The sequence below is a fragment of the Gobius niger genome (genome assembly GCF_951799975.1).
Source record: "Gobius niger genome assembly, chromosome: 6".
Taxonomy (NCBI): Eukaryota; Metazoa; Chordata; class Actinopteri; order Gobiiformes; family Gobiidae; genus Gobius; species Gobius niger.
The window spans coordinates 20,985,787-21,012,261 of record NC_136857.1 but is presented as its reverse complement, the minus strand read 5'-3'; the positions used below and the strand labels follow the sequence as shown (position 1 = coordinate 21,012,261).

The window sequence follows — 26,475 nt, the reverse complement described above, 5'->3', positions numbered from 1 at the left end:
ATTCTCAAATCCTCCTTGGGATTAATTGGGCCTGTTTATTGACTATGCATTAAGGATTACTCATGGATAGTCAATAAAAGGTAGAAGTTTTACAGATACCAATTCAATTTCCATAACTATGGATTCTGTATGTGCAATCAGTAGCTGAAGTCTAGAAAGCTGAGATTACCCAAGGCCCGGATTGCCCTTATCACACAGTCATAAGTAGTTTGAGAAAAACATTTTATGACAGGGTCAGCCCACTGAACTCTGACCAAGACCTTGTACTGAGAAGGAAAGCTCTTGGTTCAGTTCAGTGGTTATATGTGCTAGACAGAGGCAAGAGCTTCAGTTGGCCTGGTTGCCTGGTCACTCAGGTAAAACTTCTCTTTATTATCTCTCTCTCTTTCTTTGGACTAATCTTAGCCTAGCCTAACTAAAACAGTGTTCTAATGTTAAAGCCACATTGTGTAACATTTAACCTAATTAATAGATTTTAAACAAGCAATTATATATTACAGATATTTGTATTGTGGAAAAGTACCATAAACAGTTACAAACATGTATCTTTGCTGTGAGTGGGTCACCTTTCCGCAGATCTGGGACGTCTCAAGCTCATTCAAATCAATTTAGCTAAAATAGCATTTTCTGTGTTTAGCTGATCATTACAACCAGCTTTTGGCATTTTTAAAATGATAGCACTGGTACAATTCTGAGTTATAGGCTTCTGGGTTTCATTCTTGTACATCTGTTTTTTGTTTTTTTCAGGGCTTAGACGCAGAGTCTAAAGGGTGATTGAGACAGCTGATCTGAATAATCCCATCCACATGGAGTCCAAGACTACAGCCAGAGTGCAGTATGACCGCTGGAATGACACTAACATCAACATAGACATGGAAGGGGGACAGTCCTCTCTGACCAGGTTAGATCATGGGAGAAATATTGAAAATAAGAAATCGTTAACAAAGTAGTAGTAATAGCGTTAAGTGTGTTTTATTCAATACCTTAAGAAGAAGTAGGAATTGGTGATAGGAGCTCATGACCAAAGACAAAAAAATGTGCAAAAGTCAAGTCTTTTCAACTTGTAATAAGAGCTACAAGTTACAAACAAAGTTCTGAATAAAAATTTAAATAATACCGGCTTTGTTTTTCACCAATGTAATCAATGTCACAGTATATTCTATAGTATATTCTATATAATCTATGATATAATAGGCTACTGTAATTATATTCTATTGTACAAATGACAAAAAAAGTTTTTGAAACAGAGGGTTCACAATTCAGGGGTGTCCAAACTTTTTTCATCAGGATATGACCCTTAATTTTATACACACTAAAGGGATGACAGCAAACAAACAGTTTTAAGATGTTTGACATGCAAGCTAGAGCATTATGTGTAAGAAGAATCATCTCTCAAAGTTTTTTACCATCCTGATGATGTTGTACTGAGCCAGTTTATTGTTTCAGAAGGGTGTTAAACGTGCAAATGTTGAGTTCATTTAGTACAGTCATTTGGCCAGTACGTTCATTGATATTTTAAGGCTATTGCAAGGCTTGTGTGTTTGCTGGACTGTTGATTGACCATAGACAAAAGCAGACAAACAGTGTTAAATGATCTAACAGTGTCATTCTAAAACTAGTTAGAAGAACATATGAAACAAGTGAGATAAATCCATGTGCTCTCTGGGCGGCGGGTGCAGGATGACAGTGATGTGGTGCCTTGTCTTCAGGATGTACAGCCGCATGTGTGTGGGCAGTGCTGGAGTTGCAGTGAAGGCCGCTGGAGCTTTAGCTGCTCTGCTGTCCCTCTACATCCTTGGATATGTGACGGGATTCTACGTGCACAAGTGTGGAGGCTAGAAGCGTGAAAATATCTAAATTTAGTGCAGATAACTTATTTTATGAGCGATTAATTAACTTTACAAAATGTGTGTCATGCCGCTGCTGTTGCAACATGTAGCCCATTGAAGCATTGTATATATTTGTGTGAATAAATAAGCTGTATTGTAGTTGATAGGACTCCATGGCATTGACACAATCTGTTTTTCTGGGTTAGATTCCTGAATAGGCTTTCTCTGTATGGAGATTGCATGTTCTTTTTGTCTGTGTGAATAAAGCATGCACAATATCGGACTAATCTCCAGGATCAAGGCTCATTAAACTCCTGCAGCTTTGAAGGACAAGTCATATCAAAGGCTTCATTTCTAAAGGGAACAAAATCTTGCCATTCAACAATAACAATTGACTTTTAATGTGTTTTGCTATGTGCTACTGTTCAGCACTTTGTAAACATTGTTTTAAAGGTGTTCTATGAATACAGATTTATTATTATTAGCATAGACTGTTATCAGCAAAATATTTGAACTGCATTACACATTTGAAAATGTGAATGTACCTTTATTACTTGATAATTATCATGACTATTTCATCAGTGAAACAAAAGAAACTGCAATCATTCCTTATACAGAATGTAAAGTTAATTACAACTAGAAGAAGTCTTCTTCACATAGCAATCTAGAAGTTATGGAGGAAGGTAACACAGGGATAGACATTAAATCTATTCTAGTCAATTCATAAAGCACTTCACAACACTGTCCCCATGCGTTTGTTTACAAAAATCACGATGTCAGACTTGCGTCATCATAGCCCTCTAAATAAGCTCAAAAAGGATTGTATGCCCAATGCCTACAGTTATTTCATAGGCTATGTGTATGCATGCATGTTGGCAACATCTCTTTATTGTTTGCTTTCATCACAGAACATCAGTAGGCCTATAAGATAGTCTTTATTAGATGTGACTGTAGGCTACTGAACTGACAATGGAGAAAGTCAATTCTTAGAATAGTTCAAGAGCACACGTGGGTTGCAGGAAATGTGCAAACAAGTAATAATAATAGAATAAATATGTCTCAAATCAAATTAGAGCAAAATATCCAAAACATCAAAAGATGACTTGATCAAAAACGAGACTCAGCAGGTGCACACACTGCGCAGGCAACCACAGCGACGCGCCCGGGAATATTTTCTAATGCCTGATCTCAAGAGCCAGGCTCTTGGACAGAAGAGTAGGCTACTGGCAAGTGGTGTATGGTGTTCACTTAATTATATGGATGGCCAACAGAGTCAAGCATTTATTACAACACAATTTTCATGGTGAGGGTGAGCGCAGCCCATAGCGCAGCCATGCAGAGTCGGGGGATCCCGTCGTTGTGACGTCACAGAGCGCAGCCTTCAGGGTGGTGCACAAGCCCCGCCCCCAGCCCGCAGCGTGTCTGCGCCTGAGCAACATGAAACATGGATGAGGAGGTCGCCGAAAGTTGGGAGGAAGCAGCTGATAGTGGGGTAAATGGCAAAAGTAGAAGTATTTCCAAGTTTTGGATGAACAGGCTACCGAGGTTATCAAAATTTTAAATAATAAGAACGGGATTAACCGATGCTTTCTTCTGAAACTCACGGCTCTTCAGGGCTAACAATGTGGCTAAGCTAACGATAGCTTTAGGAAACTTGGTCGGCTAAAGTCGGGTTTCGAACAATAATGGCACTGGGAATTTGTTATCTAGCGTAGATTCTGGTAGAAGAACATGCTTTAAAAACTATTATTGTATTGCGAATGGAGATTACACTAACTGGATGAGAGTAACCAAAGTATTGGTTGTGAAATGCTAAAACTGACGTTAGCACTAGTTAGCATTAACTTAACAGGACAATTCAATCGATTGTAGTTTTAGACACGGCTCCTGTTAAATAGTTTCATGTTTCAATATGAGAGTTGCACACATGACAAGGGAATTAGGTATATATTAGTTTCAGTTTCAAGTGATAAACTTGTGACATGGCTTAAGGTTGCAGATTAAATGAGGCATAAGGGAACTGCTGGTATACACGTATCAGCAATGGTCTTGAACACCAGGTATGTTTTTGTGTAAATAATGTCATGTCTGAAGGTGTTTTTTCACCTTCATAACATGATGGGTGAATGTTTCTGCTCTTGATACTTTTCTCAGTAATATGGTGTTATTCTAGCAATAGAGAGTAAAATTGGCCTGACGAAGTGTGTTTTAAACCGTAATTCTTAAGGGGGTTGTAAATCTAATCAAAAATACATTTGGTGAATAGTTTGTGAAAATTTGCAAAAATGTATTCATACATGCAATTTAGTCTATTTCTAATCGCTAAATTAATGAATGTATTTATGGTCATTAAGTAGAAGTCACCCCTAAGGACCAGAAACTTAACTTTAAAACTAACTTTCACCTTAAGCTTGTTAAGTGTTCTACAGTCTGAGACATCTACGTCACATGCTGAATGTTGGCTAAGTGACTGTGTTATGACTTGGCAGCTGTCCTGCACATGGTATAAATAGCTTGAAACAGAACCCAGCTTTCCATCATCTCATGCACTTGGCTAATAATCTTCTGCACTGTGTTGTTTGTGTACTGCTGCTCTTAACACATGTTAACATGCAGCTTCTTCTCTTAAGGAAATGGAAAGACGGTTGGAGGAGAAGATCAGGATCGCCCAGAGAGAAAAGTAAGAACCCACATTTAAACACTGCTCATATTTGGTATGCTTTGGGTTATATGCCAAGGTACATAATCAATACTTGTAATGACACATTTAGGGATGCACTGATACCAATAAACCGATAATTCTCAGACTACCGATAATGACACAGATAATTATGTATATATATATTTTGTAACAAGAAATCAATTTCACAGTTCTGCCCAAAATGATCAAACTCTACTAGAAAATATACAAGTGTGTATAGATCAAATAATTTGATTTTATTTTGGGTTTGGGTCTCCACCTTTCTAAAAGCTCAGGGTTTTGTTCCATCATCTGAGCAGCTCTGTCTCTATCACTCTGCTCATCTGTGTCACATCTTATGAAATATAATAATATTACAACTTCCTCCAAAGTATTTTTCTTTTAGTTGCCTCCTATGGACAAGTGTTGCAAATTAGCAGTTTTGCTATACACAAAAAACAATGTATCTGGTTTGTCCAATGCAGTTGTTTTGTCCATATCAAATAAATAAATGATACTAATGAATCCTAAGGCACCAAACTGGTGGAATACAGACATTTATTATATTTCACTGAGTCCAGAGGTGAGTCATTTTGTTCTCCCCCTGCTGTTTTGTGCAGTGCTGCTCTAACCTGCCGCTGACGTGAGAGAGAAGTGACGCCTGTGACAGATTCACATTTGCATTGTGCATTAAGTAGATAATATGGCACCAAAGCAAGACTCTCTCCTATTATTCGACTTGTTTGTGCATTTGTGTGGCAGAAAACACGAGCCCCGTGACTCATTTCATCAATGTAAAAGTTATCCCGTTCACAGCGCTTTGATCACAGGGCTGTCGTCTTTATTTTGTCAAAAATACAAGGATAATACATCGCTCGGGACCCGCTCTGTCCGAGTGTTAAACTTACTTGAGCGCGAGTCCTTGCATTTCCTGGTCTTTTACACATTTTGGTGCGTTGAAATGTTGAAGTGACTTCAATGTAAAAAGTGAAAAAAAACCTCTTCCTTCATGGATAGTGCCTGCAAAGCATTGTTTTGCTGTAATATTCTTTGTATTTTACAGCTAATACAGTGCAGAAGTGGGGAGAGTGTAGATCTGCTGCTGTCATGAATCTGCGGCAGCTCCGGGCTGTTGGAGCGGGGCAGCCCGACAGAAAGGCAGCGAGCTGGAGCCCCAAAATCAATGCAATTTGGGCTTATAATTATCTGACCCAATTATTGGCCAAACAATTATTTATCGGCTTATCAGTGATGGCGTCAATAATAATGATAATTGCAGATATCATCGTGCATCCCTAGACACATTATTTTAAAGGGACAAAGTTCTGTAAATGTTTCAACACTCGTTTTATTACATGCTATGGCAATAGCGGGGTTGCATTTATGTATGAAATGGAGTATCACAGCGCACACTAATTGTACCATTCATTCAATATATGCATGACACAAAATATGATTCCATGTTGAACAAAAACCCCAATACAAACTATACCAAAAAGCAGTATATACTTTTCTTTGTAGGCTCAAAAACCACTGGGCCCATAGGATAAAAAAGTATTGTACTGAGCTCAGCCCAGGTTTGGCCAATGTGATGATAATGCTGACAGGGTTTTAGAATTTGCACATGCACCTGTATCTGAAGTTGCGCAGTGCCACAGGACCAGTTGGCACACCTGCATTTACGAACATTTGGCTCGCACTTCTCCATCATAGGACCCTAAGCGGCATCCGCATTGTTACCATAATTTCCGGACTTTAAGCCACTACTTTTTTCACACACTTTGAACCTTGTGGCTTATACAACGATATAGATTATAGATTTTTATATTCCATCGCACGTGCAACGGGTCAATATAGTTGCTGCACCATTAACTATTACTGTTGCTTTCACCATATTAATTCAAACAATGTATTGGTGTAATATGAATGTCATGTCTTGTGTCAGAGAGTCCAATATCAACTCAACACGGTCCCCACTGAGGACAGCAATGGTGATCCAGGATGAGTCCCAGCCCACAGCCCCTCCTCCTCAGATACGTATCTTGAAGAGACCCAGTAACAATGGGACACTAGGCTCCTCTCTGAACCAGAGTCGGCCCACCCCCCAGGTGAAATCACTGGCCCAGCGTGAGGCTGAGTACGCAGAGGCCCGCAAGAGAATACTGGGGAGTGCCTGCCCCGAAGAACCTCCCCAGGACAAGGCCAACACAGATCGGTAAATCACATTCATACTCTTCTCTAACAAGTATTAAGCATTTGTAAGTAAGGGATTGTTGTTGATTTATTGCAATAGATGGGGAAAAAAGTCGCAAATTTGGCCCACAGAAATACAGCTCCAGTGTGATCACAAGTTCTTCCAGTATCAATACAAGATGGACATGAGGATAATTCAAGGGTAGTTGGACTGGAGCTCTTAACCCTCAATCACAAATTTAAAAAAGTTTTGTCGTGGGTGCTTCGACACAAAAATGTACTTTTAACTTTAGAAAGCTATTAATAAAAAAGTATTGATATTTTTCAAAACTTTTTTTTTTGTCTTTTTGAAGGTTTCTCCTCTTTTTATACATATAAAAACATTCTAACAGTTTAACGTTTTTAACCCTTTAATTGCCAACAAAATATAGTCCCTGGTCCCCCAAAAATTCACTATTTACATTTTTGAACATTTTAATTGCAAAATGTGAATTTTCTGATCTGGCTGGTGTGGTCAGATGCCTGTGAAATATGACCCAAAGGATTTGTTTCAAGTATGCTTGGTTGTGGCAATTTTAGAAAAACAAAAAATCTCCTGTTGTGGGTGCTTCGACTCAAAAAAAAAAAAGTTTTTCATTTTGAAGGTCTGACTCTCCTCTTCCTATACATGTAAATAAAATTATTATTTCTCTATGTATGACAAGAGGCGAGTTAGACCTTCAAAATTAAAAATTTTAAGAAACTTTACAAACAAATTTTTGTGTCAAAGCAACGGATGTATTTTTAAAATTGTATTATTATTTTTTTAATAAAATTGCCACTACATTAACAAATTTGAACTTGGAAACAAATCTGGCCACACCAGCCAGAACAGAAATGTTTTCATTTGCAGTTGAAAATGTTAAAATATTTTATTTGTTTGTGTTTTTGTAACATAGACTACAGTATCTTTAGTAACTATACTGTATTGCTGCTGTGGGCCCTTTGATTTAAATAGTAGTTCATAGACTTACATTGTAATCACTTTTTTTCAAACCGATTGATTGAAAGTGTAATTTCAAACTTCGCATATTTTCTGAACCTTGAGCCATTTTTACCTTGTATGGCAAATATTTGCCTTTTATGATCAATGGGTCAAGCAGTGATTTCCCATTGAAGCCCATCTGTTGCATATGTCATCTATGTTGTGACTTTTTTTCTCATTTATTACGCCAGTATTTGTCCTTATAATCTCAAATATCATGTTTTTTAAAACATGATATTTGCCCAGATCACAATATTTAACATGAGTCACTCATTATGTGGACTATTTTAAAGACAGCCTTCATGCAAAGTTAAACCAAAACAAGTTTTTGGTTTAATCAGCTTTCGGCTGGTGTGCGCCCACATGGTGGCTGGGTGGATGAAGCCAGAATGCAAGAATGTCGCAGGTTCAGCTCTTGCACTATGTGGGCCATTTAATTTAAAGTCTGCATTTCTATGTCTGGGTGGGTTTGTCTGAACTAGAAGTTTTGAAATTGTAAATTATATTCTATTGTATCTTTTAGCAAGCCAGGGCGCAATAACAACTCAACACTGCCTTCAGAGGACTCCCGATCAAACAACCACACGGTGCGCCAGCCAGTGGGCCCGGATGGCACCCAAGGGTTCCGGCAGCACAGATGAAAGACCCACAGAAGCTGAACAGCGAAGGGAGCAGAACTTTCCGATAGACTGTGTGCTTCCTCCTCTGATCAGCCGAGGGAACTTTCCTCTCCCTTCCAGTTTGTGAACACTGTGACGAGAACTCACTGTGATGATGATCATCCCTTTAAAAAGTGCCCCTTCGCCTTCAGATGCCCTCCACACGACAGACTGATAAGGCGCAAGCGGCACACAAAATGAGCTGGTACTTGACAGCAATAATCTCACATCACTTCTCACGGTTATGTCTGGCTTCTTCAAAGTCTCTTCTAGGAATTCACTGATACACAGGTTTTTATTTACAAAAGGATTTTATAAACTGATTAGGTCACTATAATGCATTCATTGAGGTGACTGAATCTCTTCTAGGATGTTATAGCCTCCAGCCTTAATTGTTCCACAATTCCCTTATTTTAGACCTGTTGCCAGAATATACGAAGCAAAACCCTTTTTTTCCCACCTTTGGGACAGTGTTTTCTCTTAACATGTTAACGTTCAAAACAAATGGTGAAATGTTTTTTTTCTTCATTGCCCCCAGTAATAACCAGTAATAACCAAAGACTATCCATGAGAGAAAATCTGTGCATCTAGTATGGCAACAAAAAAGGTCTTAACTCGGTTCCATCCATTATTCAGTTTTTGTTGCCACAAATAGAGGGGTTATTTCAATAGAAAATTATTAAATTGTTACATAGAAGAAAACGTACATGACCTTTATTTTTGTTGTTAATCTACTGCAAAGATTTTACATTATTTTATTCCAACAGTGCACAGGCCTATTCCATGTTTTTATAATAGTGAGTTCTTTTGAACAGTATTATTCTAACAGGAATTCATAATATTAGAAAAGTGAGCTTTTTATAACTGCACATGTGGGTTATTGGTTGAACATGTGAAAAGACCATGAGGTCATTGCAGTTTTGGATGTAAAACAACACATCCCAAGACTTGTATTTTTATTAGCAAATACTGTCAGCGTGTCCCTAGTAAGAGTATGTGCAATGCCATTTTTTTAATCAAAAGTGATTGTACGGTGAAGGTTGCTTGTCAAGTTGTATTAATGTTGAGCTTTGTTTACGTTTTTTTAAAAGCTTTTTTAGCTGTCTTCCCCAGAGTTGTAATTTCTATTTAAAAATAACATGAGGATGGATATTTGGTGCATTTTAAGTTTATGCCTTTTGTATGAATGATATGAAAGTCAGTGTTTTAATGATCAACCAAAACCATTTTTAAAATGTACATATAGCCTATGGATTAAAGATTATTTAAAGGAGACGGTTAAAGCCAGGTCTGGAAAGAATTTCTATTTTTTTGTGGCAATAGTCTTCATCTCATCTGTCACTGATGTACATAGGATCTCAGGTACAAGTGATTGAGACTGAATGAATGAAATGAACAAAGATTGTAATTTTGAACGCTTAAAAAGCAAATGTTAAAGTTGGTCTAGAAGTGTGACAGCACTATTCTGGAACTTTCTCCACAGAAACATGTACCTGTTCATTGGACTATGTCTCACTTGTGAATCATGCAGCTGGTATTTCAGTTCAGTGTAGAATCTTAAAGCCATACTGAGTGGTGCACATTTTCAGTAGAAACTATTGAATACAGCTTGTGCCTCCTGTGTCACACCGTATCACTGGTGTCTTATTTTGCTGTAGTTAGTATCAGAACTCGAGTCTAGTCTGTTCATTTTCAGTTTGGAAAAGCCATCGGCAGGAAATGAACTGAATGAAACTGCCTGTACATAACTGATTTAATAAAATGATTTGCAACAAATGTGTGAAGCTTTGGAACTCAATGGCGATGACCAGGCCCAATTTGTCAATGTGAAAGGTTGTATTTGATAACAAAACCCTTTGTAGATTTTGATAACACTGTTAATATCCACTGGACAAGGAAGAATTTACTTTTTTTTTTTGAGTAATTTGGCCTTTAGAAAACCTACTCATTGTTCTGGAAATATAAACAGGATTGTAACAAGTTTTTGAAACTGGCCTCATACCTACTTTACCATCTATGGTACACACCTGAACGAGAGTTACACACAATTATGGCATTGAAAACCACATCTTAGTTTTTCCCTTGTATAATTAAAAATTACCATACTGTTTAGGACTTGGATGAATTTGCCTAAATCTACTGAGTATTGTGCATAAAGAGGAGGGCAAGGCTGCCATGAGAGCAACTAACAAAATATGCAACACATGCTCAAATGGTTTAAGTAACATTGTTTCCACCAAAACAACTGCCAACCACTGTTTTACTAAAAATAAATTTTATTCACACAATACAGAAATGTGTCCAGTCCGCTGCCATCACCAGGCCAGAGTGTAGTGAGAGACTGCTAACTCAGACTCATGATTGTATTGTGGGTGGGGAACAAGGCCTGGTTCAGGGGGGGCCACGTTGGAGACGCTAAGAGCTGAGCGTTCAGGCATTTGTAAGGTTTCTTAGAAGGACGTTGCCCGCGCAACAGCCGCAAATAGTTCAGTAGGCCAATGTCTACCAACATCTGAAACAGCAAGAACATTAAATTTCACATGATTAAGGTAATTTACAATACAGTATATGGAGTACATAGTTAAGGATCACTTACTTCCATCAACAAACAAGTGAAGAAATTGAGGGCAGAAAACCCAACAAGCACAAATTTGAAGCCTAAGTCCTCCACTTCGTATAGTTTGAGCCACGTACGCATAAAAGGCAGGGGGTACATTACTAGCCAGGTCATGAGTCCAGAGAAGACCAGCAGCAGTACCAGAAACCATCCTGCACACAGCAAACCGGACGGTTTTATTTAAATTTAGACAGAAAAACACAGTTAGCAGCATTACTTGTGTAGCCTGAGTAAAGTCTCCCATAAATTAACATAAAAAAAAAAAACTTATGTCAAACACAATGCATTACCGTTATAGTAGAGCGGTTTCTTATGGGGGTGGGCCTTAGTGACCACTACAGCCATGAAGATGTACTGAAAGCCAGACACTGCAAACATACTGGTGTCCTCTATGTTCGGCCAGTTATCTTCCCCAGGCACAGTTCCATTGAGTGGGACATACCTATGAATGGTACAGGAGAATTGGACTTTACTGGTATAAAACATTGCGAGGTCATTATTTTTGTTATTGCACTGACCAGTCCTGTGCTCTCGTAAAGAGAATCGCTCCAGTCTGGCCCAGGATAATGAGGGAGGTGTGGATCAAGAGGCTGCCCAGGACAGGAAGAGACCACAGACTGGCTGGGGGTCTGGTTGTATGGAGTTCATTACTTGGTCCTCCCTTCCCCATTACAATAGCCAGTACAGTGACAAGAACCAAGTCAAAGAACAGGAACTGCAGGTCTGCCAGGTTTGTCCTCATCTGGATACACAAAAACACATGCATCATAAGTTACTCAAAGACGCACTTTGTAAAACTGCGTTAGAGCATCGCTTACAGAGTAGAGTATGAGGACCGAGCAGAACTGAATGAGGCTGTACATGGCCATATATCTGAAGAGGCTGAAGGATGTGACCAGAGAACAGCGACCCTCCCTGCAGAGCACACAGGTAGAGACGGTATGAACTACACAAGTGCTTTTCAAACTTGGGAAAACGTGGGATTCTTTTTGGCTTAGTTCCTTTTAAATCAGAGACATATGCTTTAGAAATGCATTTAAGTCTGGAGTTTCTCTGATTTAGACACCCAGACACAACACACAATTTAGGTTTATGTTAGACCCTTTACTTGGCAATATAAGACCTAATAAGCCATAGCATTGCAAAATTTGGGAGCACACTCAACACCTCCACAACAGACACATTTTATTTATATTTATATAAGTAAAATGTAAAATATATTCTGGTCAATATCTTTTGACCAGGAACCCTTACCCCTCATTTGAACTTGGCCTGATAGTACTTGGAAGGTGAAATATTTTGTGAGGTGGTACAAAAATTGAGAACCACAGATCTGCACAATACAGAATCACAGTCTGACCTGATGAGCAGAGGGACACAGCTAATGTTCTGGATCTTGGAGGTGAAGGGTGAGGCCACAGACGCCTCTGCTTCAGAAAGAGAGATGCCCACATCAGCAGCTCGGAGTGCCCCGCAGTCATTGGCCCCATCTCCACACATGCCGACTTTATACCTATGGGTCCAAAAGTACAAGTGATTGTGTGAACTGCAATTATAGCATTGTTGTAGCGTGGCTTAAACTCACTTGAGTTTCTGTAGTTCTTTCACCAGCTGGGTCTTTTGGTCTGGAGCCATGCGAGCAAAGACTGTAGTTCTCATTAAAACCTCCAAAATCAAACACAAAACTATTGTCCTTAGAGTCAAGTACCTGTGTTGCAGAATGTTCTTTGAGATAATGAAGTAACATTACCTTAGACAGGTACTCTGGAAAGTAGTCACAAAGAGCAGCAAAAGATTTGCCATTGATGGCCAAATGATAGCTATAGCCACTCTGATACAGGCCCTGACAGACAAAATCAGAACGCTTTAGATAAAATGACTCTTTCAATTACCAATTACCGTAAGATGCCAGAACTGCCCTTTACGAGACAGTTCTAAAAATGAAATACCTACTTGGGTGATGACTTCTATGTTGTCCTGAGAAGCAACCGCCTCGTCCCCCAGAGTGAACCTCAGAGTGGGGCGAGACTGGTCAGTGTGAGGGAAAGCTCTAACATAGATCACCTTCTCATCAGATCCAATCATTCCGCAATTCTTTGCTACATTGACTGCTGTCAATATGTTGTCACCTGTAACAACAGGGTACGGAGAAATACCATCATCTGTTATAAAAATGATCAGTGCTTGTTACAAAAGCAAACTGTGGCTGTGAAGGGCAGCAGAGTGAGTGACGCCTTGTGGTTCACTTCAGTGAAGATGTTTATAGTTTATAGAAAACATCAGAAACCTTTGTGAAAATACTTTAATGCTGGTTAACTATAACTCAAAAGAATAAAATAAAATAAAATAAAATAAAACAAAATAAAATAAAATAAAACAAACAGTAAAATTGTCAGAGAATTTAGAAATATGCGAGGAGCTAAAATGCATCACTTAATAGTGATTATCAGATGAATGTGAAGATGGAATAGAAATCTGCATGTATCAATTGTTGTATTCTAATCAAAAGAGTATTCAGACCAAAGTGTTTGTGATATGGTAGAGAGTATTTACCAGGATAGAAAATAGCGTATTTTAGTAGAGTATTTATCTTGATTGAAAATAGAAGCGTATTTATCGTGATGGATGTTAAGTGTAGACACTATATGGACACTATAATACTCAGGGGTGACCATATACTGTGGGAAGTGAGTATGTAATGTAGTACAAATAATACAAATAAGCACATCTCACGTGCATGAATGAATGTGAACAGTTACATGATGTCATGCCAATAGGACTAATTCACAGGTCAATCATGTCAGGTCACCAATCATAATAATTGACAGGACCAATTAAAGGTTAAGTGCTTCCTAAGGGCCAGTTATTGCAACAACGACAAAACTATGCATGATCCATGTGTCATATGATGTCATGCTGTCAGTAAAACAGCCTCAGGCGGGTCAGAACAGACTATATACCCCGTATTCCGGGCGGAGTCAGTCAGCTGACCTCTGGGGAAGAAGACATCGCTACATCATTGTAGACCTCACCTGCGAGTGAAGGCATTTTTGTGAACTCTTTTTTTTCTCATACTAAATAAATATTCAAAACTAAAGTTTTTGAGTGACTTTGAATTTTTGCGTTTTTTAAGTGATCCAGCCCTGGTCGAGGGTCATTTTCTGAGAATCTGTAGATCACAGGATCAACTCCTGCAATGTGGGTGCATTTGGGCACTTACACACTGGGAACACATCTCTTGGTACCGAATAGAGGACCCTCTGGGGCAGCAAAAATCCATTAATGGATTTTGAGCCGTCAGTGAGCGCATCAGGGCACAGAGCCAGTGACACAGTGGTTAGTAAGTAATTAGTATAATCACATGTCATCCTAGTTACTATCCTGAGAAACCAAGGAGTGGAACTTCAGGAGTAGTTGATTCTGGGCACTTAAAAGGAGAGCCACAGTACGTAATAGGGCTATACACTCATTGATAGAGCAGAGAATATTGATTAGATCAAGACCCTGCTAAAAGAGCTTAGAGCAGGACGGACCAGGGAGGTGTAACTAGAGACAGGCCTGTCCTGCTCGACTGTATAACACAACAATGTTAATGTTGAGGGGATGAAGAGACCGCACCAGTGACCATGATGGTGCGCAGACTGGCCATGTTAAGCATGTTGATCACTTGGGGACTCTCCGCTTTCACCAGGTTCTTCATCATCAGGAATCCCAAGAAGTGCATGTCTTTCTCCACGTCCTCTCTTCAGAACGAATACATCACTGTATAAATATCTTTGTGAAATAAATATAAATATAAATATTTTACACATTGATGACTCACCTTTCAATAGTATTCAAGTCCGTAGCTACATCTAATGGTTTGTATCCAAGAGCTAGAACCCTCAACCCGTCTTTGGAGAAATTTGACAGCGTGGTTGAAAACTGCACCGGCACTAAAAAAATAAATGAAGTGGAGTCACAGCTTTTACAAACATTTCTCACCAGAGACCAGGATGTGATCCTTAGGATGTATTTAGCTTTATAAAGGGCCACCAGATGTAAAACAGATCTATATAAGGACTATATCAGGGCTCAATACTACAAAGCTGGTTGAACTTATCCAGGATAGGTTTCCCTTCCCAGACATGAGAGATATGTATGTTCATATTTGTCTGAAAGCCTATTTGTTCAGCGCTGAGTTTTCTAAAGTGTGCTTTAACGCCACATCGTGTGAACTGTGCATCGTGCTCAGGGATGAGAGCAGATGAAAGGACCTCTTTTCCTTTACTTTTGTGTGCGTTTATGAACCCCAGGTGAGTTTTTGTTGCTTGCCGTAGGACATTTGGGGAGCAAGGTGGTGAGAATGTTTGATGTTTCTGTCGCTTGTGCTAGCTGATGTGTATTATTGATGCATGACCAATTAACAACTTTGCACAAGGCTGCGTATTTGGACGTCATGTTTACTGTGTTAAACAATTATTTTGAAATGTGTTCTTATTACCTTGTTGTGTTTCTAAGTTGTCCACTACTTTTGCTGGAAATCATAATTTCTGCACTGTGCTAAGCGTAATGAGGACACTAGGCATAGTTATTTTATTTATGTATATTATTTAATTACCAGTATTTTAATAACTATATTTCCCTTTGTTTTCTCTGTATTCAGACCACACACACACACACGTACGTGGAAACCTGTATACTCCTCGCTGCTGAAATAAAGTTGAAGAAAGATTCTCTGACCGGAGTCATCTGCAGTGCTCCCTAACCACTAGTCTAAAATTTACAATATACATATTTTTACACATTTTTTCTCCACTCTTCACTCCAGTCCACTCCATTCACTAGAAGAGTTTGCAGAATACTTACCCCTGTGATTGGTCAAAAAGCAGTCTTTTTATGATGTAGGGTAGGGGTTCTCAAACTTTAAATCAAAAGGTCCGAAACATAAAATTCACAGATGCCAAAGGTCTGAAAAATTCCAGCCTTTCCAGCAAATTGTGCATCTCATTATTTGCTGCCCCTACAGGCCAAAGCTGCAACAGCACTTATGGGAACGCAACAAGCGCTGCGATGGCAATAAAATCAACAGCACAAAAGGTGACCAAATCACCATGAGGTCCACGAGAAGGCCTGATGTTGGAGAACTTCAGGGCATATTATCATAGAGATCTACAACGATGCTAATCCAGCTTTATAGTATAGGGCCCAAGTCCAAAATGAAACCAAAATATGACTTGAGTAGATCTAGACAAGGACTAACCAAAAAAGGGTAAAAAACATAAAGAAAATGTTTCTAAAAAGAAAAAAAGATAAGGCTTCAAAGAAGCCGTTGTACTGGCAGTGTTATACATAACACATTTTGGGTAAAGATACAAACTTGTTTCTAACCAGTTTCCTCTTTGCATAGGCTAGCCACCATCTCAGGAGATCCTTTGAGAAAAGCTACCACAGAGTGTCCCCCTGGAGCCACGGTCACCACACTCATCCTCTGAAGGGCGGAGCTGAAAGGAAAGCGGCGAATAATAGCCACTGCCTGCAAACAAACACACAAAACTGTTGCACTATAACACAGCTGTGTTCCTGCTTATACTGCGACTGCCTACGGTCGTGTCCTGCTGACTGGGAGGATTCATCACTGCCAACACTGTGTGACCTCCAAACTCAGAATTAAGAATCTGCCCATTCCCGTTTGGCTCATCTTGAGTCTGCAAATTAAATAAGATGTGGAAATGGGTTAGACAAAAAACAAGAAAAAAATAAAAAGATCTTCCACGTACCACCAGGCCTGGATCATGACCAGATACGGACTAAGCAGGGTCTAGATATATCTAAAGTGAACTAATTTACTTCTATAACAGGTGTAAACCACGTCCAAAAAACATACAATTTAAAAGCATTACTAACTTAAAGCATGAATGAAATGATCTCTAAGTAAAATAAATCCTCAGTACCTCCTGAAAACCACAGATAATAAACCATATGACGGAAAATTACCCAGCCGGTGGACTGGACCATCTTGAGCTCCAGAGGGTCTCCCAGAGGGTTTCCATGCAGAATAGTGAGAGTATGGCAGCAGGCAAGTGCTGAGAGCATGGGCCCAGGACGCAGCGATGAGGGATCAGAGACCAGCTCAGAAAAACCATCATGACTGCTCTCCATCACTCCCCACATGTCCAGACTATCCTCCGTCAGAGTCCCAGTCTACAAGGACATAATCTCTGAGCAACACCGCACTTCAACATACACTGTAGCTCATGTTGCTTTTTACCTTGTCAAAGCAGAAAACTGAAACCTTGCCACTGATGTTAATGCGAGGAGGACTGATGCAGAAGACATTCAACCTTTTGAGTCGCTGTTGGGCATAGATAGTGGCAGTGGTGATGGCAGCAGGCAGCGCTGGGGGCACAACAATGGTCACAATGTCCAGGGACCGCACAAAAATGTCCTTCAGAGGGGCCTGAGCACAATTAATGAATATATGTGAGTGAACCATCAGAATGAATCATGAGTCAAAACTAGTAGAGACTTACTTTGTATTTGATAAAAAGCAGAATGCTGTAAATAGTTCCCATGCACGCTGAAAGAATAGACAACAGTGAATTCAAGGGCTTACCAAACCTGCAGGTTAGTTAAGTGTTTGTTAGTGATGGAATACAGTTTATATTTATAGAGTTTATATCGACCAGCTGCTGCTGCTTGTGTTTATGTGAAATGTTCTTTATGAAGACATGAACATACTGTGTGTTGGATCTTAGAACTAACATGAATAAAAAGAGCTAAATGGACATTCCAAGTACAAAAAATATATTACTTCCTTACCTACTGCACCCAGAAAGAGCAGAAACTTGGAAGCATCTCGATTGAAGCGGAAGTCTGAATCCTGTGGATACAAAATGGAGCTCACCAGACCTCCTTTGGCTGTGAAATAACCTATCAGAGCGAGATGACAGTTTGAGAGCATGTTTTACTTATGCACAATCATGTCAACATAATAGTACTGGACATAGGTATACCAGTACTGGTGACCACAGCCATGGCAGGGCCGTCATTTGGCCCTCCTCCTTTGCCCTGGATGACCTGAGTGCCACAGAACAGAGTGTGTCGACGCTCTGTCTCAGAGCAGTACCGCCGGTCTGCAGCTGTCAGAGGAGTTTTCAACACAGGGACGCTCTCACCTAAAAACATTCAAGAAATTCAAATACAGAGCAATACCTATGCTATGAAAGGTATGCTAAAAATTACATTCAAAAGACAATTGTCAAATGATTCTTAATTCGCTAAATGCTGTAGTGCCAGTGTCATTCAATAATAACACATAATAAAACATAGTTACAAAGTGCTTTCCACGTTGGATAATCAGTTAAAAAAGCATAACACATAAAACCATAACAAATATAAAAACAATACATAATACATATCCAGAGTAAAACAAATTAGGTTAAAAAAGCTCTTCTGTAAAAGAGCGTCTTCAGCTTAGATTTAAAAGTTGACACAGAATTGGCCTGCTTTACCTCAGCAGGTAAGGAGTTCCACAGTATGGGAGCTCTGACTGCAAAGGCCCGGTCTCCTCTGGAGATGAGGTTAGTTGAGGGGACAACGAGAAGGTGTTGGTTAGAGGAACGCAGTGGGCGCCTTGGAACATAAGGTGTGAGCATATCCTGGATGTAAGGAGGGGCGAGGCCTTTCCGGGCTTTAAAAGCAATAAGTAAAATTTTAAAATCAATTCTGAATGTTACTGGTAACCAATGCAGGGAGGCTAAGATTGGGGTTATGTGGTTGTATCTGTTAGTGCCACTCAAGAGCCTGGCTGCAGCGTTTTGGACCATTTGGAGGCGGTTCAGGGCTTTTTTACTAATACCAGACAAGAGGGCATTACAGTAATCTAATCCAGTGGTTCTCAACCTTTTGGAGCCGCGACCCCCATTATAACAGGTAAAGGGGTTCGTGACCCCCCCGGCCCGGGTCACACTGTGAAAAATAGGAACATTAGCCTACATAATTCTTAAAAAACAAATGGCTGAAATAAAATTCATGAAACTACGATCAAATAATGGCACTCTGGTAAAATTGCAAACACTTGCTACAATAAAACATAAGATTATATGCTAATGAAATTATGTATATTTTATCTAAATGATCTGGCGACCCCCCAAATTTGTCTCGCGACCCCCATGGGGGTCCCGACCCCCAGGTTGAGAACCACTGATCTAATCTAGGGAAGATGAGGGCATGAATGACTTTTTCCAAGTCTGTATGGGAAAGGAAATGCTTCATTTCTGCGATATTTCGGATTTGGATGGATGGATTCAAGATAAAGATATCCTGCAAATAAGAGTCCTTTACTGTGGCTGTTGTATTGAAGCATTAAAAGATGGTTTATGGTGTTTTGAAACCAAATTAATAACAAGTTAGTGAGTAAGTTATTGTCTTTTTCAAAGCCATTAAAGAAACTACAGAACCAACAACACGTTTACCTGTGAGCATGCTCTCATTGACCAGGCACTCCCCAGACAGCAGCGCAGCATCACAGGGCAGCAGCAGGCCTTCTGCAGGGATCAGTATACAATCTCCAGGAACCAGGTCCACTGAGCTCACAATCTGCTCCTCTAACACAACATTGCCATTAACATGCTGTCACATAACACACACTGTACTGTTTTTCCAATTTAGGGTCAGAGCGATGCTGGTTTTATTGCCTTAACTGGTCACAGTGCATACCACAGCATTATACCGTATTAGCATTTTAGACTGAAAATAATCTTTATGAACTTTATGTCCTAATAGTATTTAATGTCTTCTTTATGTTTGAGCATTGTCTCACCTCCTGAGCTTTTGCTGATCTTTACATCCACGACCAGACGAGCCATGTTGTGAAGAGTAACGCTTTGCTGAAAAGATAAAACATGTTTATGTGCATGCAATAGTAAGAATAGTAATAGTAATAGTTAATGCTGATAGTAAATAATATACAAAATCAATTACAATATTTCTAAGCATACCTTTCGGATCATATAAAGTGAAACACCAATGGAGATGAATGAGATCACCATTATACATATAGCATAGTAATAATAATGATCCAGCATCCACAGGATGAAGCTAGCCAATTGGAAAATGTAGAAGGGATTGAGGACCTGGTAGAGAAAGAGGGCAGGTGTAAGTGGGTCACAGTTTCAAAAATTGTATCTTAAGGTGTGTAATTATCCAAAGTGGTGTCTGTCTTACCTCTTCAAAAAGGAGTTGAATATAAGATTTAACAGGCACATCTATAAGGTTGGAACCATACACTCTCCTCCTGGGAGAAAAAAGGACAGGAAAGATTAAGAACTGCATCAAGGTTAGGGTGCTCTGTGGCCCAATTGGCCCAAAAGTTTGATAATTAGAGCAGTGTTTTTCAACCTTATTTGAGCCCAGGCACATTTTTTTCCATCGATTAAATCCCGAGGCACACCACCAGCAGAAAATGTTTGAAAATGTAACTCTGTAGCCTATAGTCACAATATGAAGTTGTGTCTTTAATAGGAATGCCACTGTTACCACCACCTGTCGCATTCATGCATCACTAATTCTCTCTGCGGTCACTTACTGACATGGAAGAGTTTTACATGGTTACTCTGCCGATCACTACACAGCACAGAGACTCCACAATGGCACATTATTTGCAGATAATAATTCATATAGTTTGAAGACTTTTTTTTTTTTTAAACCAACTAGGTGAAATTGGACAATTTCCCAAGGCACACCAGACAATATCTCAAGGCACACTAGTGTGCCACGGCATAGTGGTTGAAAAACACTGAATTAGATAATAAAAAAGAAAAATGCACTACAACCATCCTGAACTTGGCAACATAGAAACATTCAACAGTTCCACCTGCTCCACTCAAGCATGTGTGAATTACATGTGTCTATTAATTTCACCTGAAGATCTGCTCCAGTGGGCCAAGACCTTTTTTGAATCCATGCAAATCTTTGCAGGTCCAGTCCTCATTGAGGATACTACAAGGGAGAAAAACAGGAGTTGACTGTATTTTAAATCCTATTATGTTATCGGTGATAACAGTTGAACAAAATTAAATGTTCAGGATGCTAATCATAGATGTACCAGTACAGCCTCAGCGCTTTTTAAAAATATATATGTTTAAAGCCACACTGCGTGAAATTTTACCCAATACATAATATTGAAATACAAGCTTTAATTTTTTGACAGATATTTTCATCATTGAAAAATACCTTATCAATGTACAAACAAACATGAGCCTTTGCTGTGAGCGGCTCGCCTCTCTTAAGGCATAACGGTAACTTTACTGGGAGCGGGTACACCTCCATTGAGAGCAGCAGAATTTGAGATTTAAATAGGTCAGGTCCTCATCCATATCCATTCTTTGATTACACACTGCAAAAACAGCATTTTCTGTGTTGAGCTGCTCATTGGCAAAAAATTTTGTTATGTTTTGACGGCAACAGTATAGTCCAAAATGTTACGCAGTGTGCCTTTAAGTAAAAAGAGCAGTGAAATATGACCCAACATTTCAATAAAGAAACATTAAAAATGTCATAGGCTTTATATAAGGGTAACATCAGCTAAAAAACAAACACATTTAGCTTTGACTTGGCATGTTTTATCATACCGTAGCAACTTGGTTTTCATATTGGTTGCTAAAAGGGTTGATTTAATTTGATATCTGATATCCGAGGAGCAAGTCTTTGGACTGACCCAGCCATACCAACCATCTAGCTTTTCTTTGTAGCCTAAATTGATTCTTTTAACATGTAAAGGAGATAGAGGTGACTCAGTACCTAACACGGACAAACAATCCCTTCCTGTCTAGCCACACATATCGCAGACCTTCAAGAAGGTAGTACCGCAATACCGCTTTCTGGGGGACAAAAATAAAGTTTTTTTTTTGTTAACCAATTTCACAGGTTAACACTCAGCCTTGGTCTTTTTGTACCTGGTCCTCCTGGTACAGTTGAACGGTGTCTCTTGACTCATTATCATCTACCTCTCCCAACATTTCCCAACTGCAAAGACAAACAACACAATAAGCAATCATTACATGCTAGATTTCAGTGACATATGTGGCCTACCTCCCCTCCTCCATCTCCTCAGTTAGCACTTTAATCACATGTTGCTTGCCACCACTGTCCTGAGGGGCAAAAAAGTCGGGCGTAATACATTTTGCTTTTACAGTTCAGAAGTCTCTCTTTCATTGACACCAGTCACAACAATAAGAAAATAATTTCTAACAGTTGAACCTATTTCAAAACCACGGTTAAATAACATCTGCCCTTCAGCTAATAATAAAGAAACACTTACTACTAATGATAATAATCGTATTAGTCATGTGCTACTTCTTTTTTCTGGATTACTTCTTACAACAACAGTGTAAAGGTGCGTTCTGTAGGTAGAGAATTACTTGTATGAGGAGGACATCAGCCAGTACCAAAGGACAAGGTGTGCAGCGGGCACGGACCCCCAGTTGAGGGCGCCAGTAAAGCAACAAAGCAAAGAGGCCCCCAGTCAGTATGGCCAGGACCCGGCACAGCCACACGCGCCACCGCACCCACTTATAGCCCTTCATATCCTGCAACAATGACACATCATGAAAACACGCTCAGAGCCACAAGACCTGTCATCAGGCAAATCTCCAAAACCTGCCCCACAAGCATTTCATGTGACTGCATGTTTAGTAGTAAAGCATTTCAAAGCCTTTAACTGGACAGGGTTGTTCGAGTTCACCTCATTCTCTTCTCTCTCTACGGTAAGAGTAACATACAAGCTGGAAGCCTATTTCAACTCCTTCACTTAGGGCAGGGGTGTCCAAAGTGCAGCCCGGGGGCCAAATGCGGCCCTCAGACCAATTTTTGGTGGCCCTCTGCCTTCTTGCTGAATCGGGACACATCATCAGAGATAGTCCTTTTTATTTGAAATGTAATAATTCTACACAATTCTAACCAAACAACTAACCTTTTACTGTGAGACTGAGCTGGCATGAAGGTTTTGAGCATAAATAAAAGTGTGGGGCACAATTAAAACCTCTGCTAGTCAAAGGTTTTGCGGCACTAACCTCCGAACTATGGCCCTTCACCCTGTGTTCGCTTCAGGATGCGGCCCCCCATGAAAAAAGTTTGGACACCCCTGACTTAGGGGGAGTGGATGCGGCCACAGCTGACCCGGCTTCCACCATTTCCAGATACACTTGAAGTCACAATGTCTAAATGTTATTTTTTTTAATTTTAACACATTTTATTCTCAACATATGACCACAATTTGACGAACAGCACTTCATTCACAAAAAACATTCTATAAAGGTAAGTTAAAGGGAAAATAAAGACACATATACACACATTAACCGGTTATGGTTGACCATGCAACTTAAAAAAAAAATGGTCAAACAATCTTACCATGTGTGAGTCTGGGCAGAGCAGAGGGCAGTGAGCACAGGGAGTGGGCAGCTCACTCGGAGGCTCCCCTCGGCTGCCTGCAAAATGGTAATACAGTGAACACACAACACTGTGCAAACATCTGTCATTAATGTTTACATAGTAGAACACAATTACCGGTTAAAAGTGCTGTAAAAGTGTGAAACTATACTGTTCTTGAAAGGCATTCGTTTAGATTTAACAGTCAAGAAGTAGACAATGGTGAAAATGTGAAGTTTATTCACAAATGAAGACCGAAATCGAAACCAACGACTATAACAAAGAAGTGGTTTAAGCCTATACCTATTCTATTTTTATTTGATTTCCTGTCATAAGATCTCTGTTTGCGTGGGTGACATAAAAGGCAAGAGATAAGACAATGGATAAACCAGTACATTTACCAGAGAGAACATTACAAGACCACTTTATAGCAGTCGTAGATCCTATGTTTTCGAAACCTTTAACATTTACAAGGCTCGTAAACATCCCGTAAAGAAATAAAAAAGAAACACAAGCTGCAGCACAAAAGCTGGAGCGACATTTCCGCATCGCAATATCGGACATTGCTTGAAGGCGGCCGTCACAATCGTGTATTAGTTCATTTTGAAATTAGTGTAAATACTGCACAAAAAATGTACATCCAAGTAGTCTGAGCGCGCACCTGCCCCGTGTTCCCTGCCTGCGGTGGATCTGCATCGCACAACGGGGAGAGCCGCCGCTGTACGACCTGCCCAACCGGCTCAACGCTCCGTCCTCCCTTTCTCTCTACTTTCAGAAAACCAGCGTTTCACTTCTGCCCGGAGAACACCTCCCATCCGAAACTGGGACACATCACTAGATCAAAGCAGCAGCGCGCGAGGGGAGTGAATGTCCAAAAGGTTCTAGACTCAAATATGTTTTTTGTGTGTGTCTCTTTTCCTCTCTGTAATCTTTCTGCTTTTAAAACTGGATAATAAAATGATTGTTATATATATATAGGCCTACAAAGGAGAGGCTATACCTTAACAGTACAATCAGGTGTCGACTATGCCTATAAATGTACACACATGTAAATAGTACGTGTGTTTTCAGTGGACACTTCCTGTGCTTTTTTTTTTCCTGAAGGCATTTTGTTTTCTTTCTGTAACACATAATCATCTAGTACTGTAAGGACTAATTGCACCTCCTTTTAAGAATGCAAACAAACAAGTCTGCAAGAACAGGTGCATGTCATCCTGATGCAAGATATACAGAAGATATTAACAACAACAAACCCATGTAAACAAGTTAAACCTTTAAGAGTGCAACAACAAAATCTTGATTTTTTTTTCTTTTTTTTTTTTTTAAAGAAACTACATGAATTGTAGATAAATACATGAATCATTTGAAATCTAGTAACTCCAAGTTCCTTACCCTTTGTTGGATTCATAAAGCCAAACCACAAGGGACTTACTACAATTCTTAGCAGATTCAAACTCAACACAATAAATCTTTCACTTGACAAGGAATTTTACTCTGGGAATGATGAAGGGAATTCAATGATTAATCAAAAGCCAATCATAAATTCCCATAAAAAATATCCATAAAGTCACCACTTTTGCCAAGATGCACATGACTGTGGGAGATGATCATCTGAAAACTGCTGCTAGCTGACTATTCATATGTTTTTGAATCATCAGCTGGCAGACACAAATCCCAGAGAGAAAAATGTTTCATGACAATCATGAACATTCTTCACGTGACCCGTCTCAGGTAGCCGCAGACAAAACAACAAGACACAGTAACTTCAAGTAGATTACCACTTGCTGTGTTGTTACATCAGGTGGTTTCGGTTACAACTTAAAATCTGGGGGGGTAAAAGGAACTGAGTCTGCAGTAAGACTCAGACAAGCACAAGACAAGTCAGCTGAACAGTGAACACCACTGAAAATACAAATGGTTTCATACAATCCAGATTCAAGAGAATCTACATAATCTCAGAGGAACTGGGATTTTCCAAAAGCCGAAGGCAAGGACTAATAGATAGGGGTCAGTCTATGGAACAGTTTACTTTAGACAAAACAATTAACATTTAGCATTTTTCTTTTAATCTATAAATTAAACACAACTACAGCTGTTGCAATATTACCAGCATCACCTTTTCTTTTGTCATTTCCGATTCTTGATGTGTTACCAGGGCTGAAAATAAGTATGTGACATATTCTAATGATCATAATAACTGAAGAATGAACCACATTTATTGGCAAGTGAGAGGAGAGTAGCACAACAGATAGCAGTCTTCACAATTACTGGAAATTAACAAGAGTGGCAGTCTGTACAAAATCTTTCAAATAAGACTGATTGGTGATCGAGCATACAAAAGAACTAATAACACATGTACTTCATCATCAAGTGATGTCACTGTGTTCCCATTGTACAATTACAGAATAAATAGACAGAAGGCAGCTCATTAAACATGATTCATATCCAAACATTTCAACTGTGGACTATAAGCAAAACAGCCAAAGACCTACTACTGTGAATGATATTAGATTATGATCCTAACATGTTATTTTCCATATATCACTATAAAAGGTAAAACAACACAAGAACTTTTATCTAGCAAAGCATGACAGCCACAGATTCCCTTGTGTTGCTATTGCAAAGCTAACAGTTAGCATCAGTGTGTGTACATGGTCTGTGAGCCCTTCTGTGTCTCTGTGACTTTACAGGCGATCCGACACACTTACCACGCCTGTCCATCCTGGTCCAAACGCTGACAGCCTTCACATCAGCTTTATTCACGGCATGTTCTCTTGCATTACAGCAGCACTAATAGCGTTTCAAAACATACATCACCGAGCCAGCCTACTGCTACGGGAAGTCACATGGTCCAGAATTAATACGACCAATACTGGAGGATGAAACCATACGTTGTAATAATAAATACAAAACACAAATAAATAGTCACCCTTTCCACCTAGAATGTGGAGAGGTAGGCTGCCTGCTTCTGTGGTTGTGCGTACTTTAACTCTACTGATTTAGACACGTTTACACACAGTTCAGACATAATGTAGCACCTTTTAGGTCTACATCAAAACCTTTCG

At 39.5% G+C, this 26,475-nt stretch overlaps 2 protein-coding genes across 2 annotated transcripts; one reads left to right on the top strand and one right to left on the bottom strand.

The window, feature by feature from the left end:
• The first annotated feature begins 3,219 nt into the window (after nucleotides 1-3,219).
• On the top strand, nucleotides 3,220-8,902 carry szrd1 (SUZ RNA binding domain containing 1). The gene is made up of 4 exons (XM_079557664.1): nucleotides 3,220-3,321; nucleotides 4,460-4,509; nucleotides 6,455-6,724; nucleotides 8,250-8,902. The coding sequence occupies exons 1-4, from the start codon at nucleotides 3,274-3,276 to the stop codon at nucleotides 8,365-8,367; spliced, it is 486 nt and encodes a 161-aa protein (XP_079413790.1). The 5' UTR covers nucleotides 3,220-3,273; the 3' UTR covers nucleotides 8,368-8,902.
• Nucleotides 8,903-10,656: 1,754 nt separating this feature from the next.
• On the bottom strand, nucleotides 10,657-26,214 carry atp13a2 (ATPase cation transporting 13A2). The gene is made up of 29 exons (XM_079557553.1): nucleotides 26,119-26,214; nucleotides 23,393-23,469; nucleotides 22,405-22,572; nucleotides 22,076-22,134; nucleotides 21,940-22,009; nucleotides 21,785-21,864; nucleotides 20,906-20,983; nucleotides 20,210-20,279; nucleotides 19,984-20,118; nucleotides 19,806-19,872; nucleotides 19,459-19,590; nucleotides 17,998-18,159; nucleotides 17,804-17,914; nucleotides 17,515-17,561; nucleotides 17,253-17,441; nucleotides 16,979-17,185; nucleotides 16,588-16,689; nucleotides 16,373-16,517; nucleotides 14,826-14,937; nucleotides 14,621-14,745; nucleotides 12,956-13,131; nucleotides 12,753-12,845; nucleotides 12,588-12,667; nucleotides 12,363-12,515; nucleotides 11,821-11,917; nucleotides 11,521-11,744; nucleotides 11,293-11,444; nucleotides 10,982-11,154; nucleotides 10,657-10,897 (listed from the first exon to the last, which is right to left on the bottom strand). The coding sequence occupies exons 1-29, from the start codon at nucleotides 26,129-26,131 to the stop codon at nucleotides 10,730-10,732; spliced, it is 3,465 nt and encodes a 1,154-aa protein (XP_079413679.1). The 5' UTR covers nucleotides 26,132-26,214; the 3' UTR covers nucleotides 10,657-10,729.
• Nucleotides 26,215-26,475: the final 261 nt, after the last annotated feature.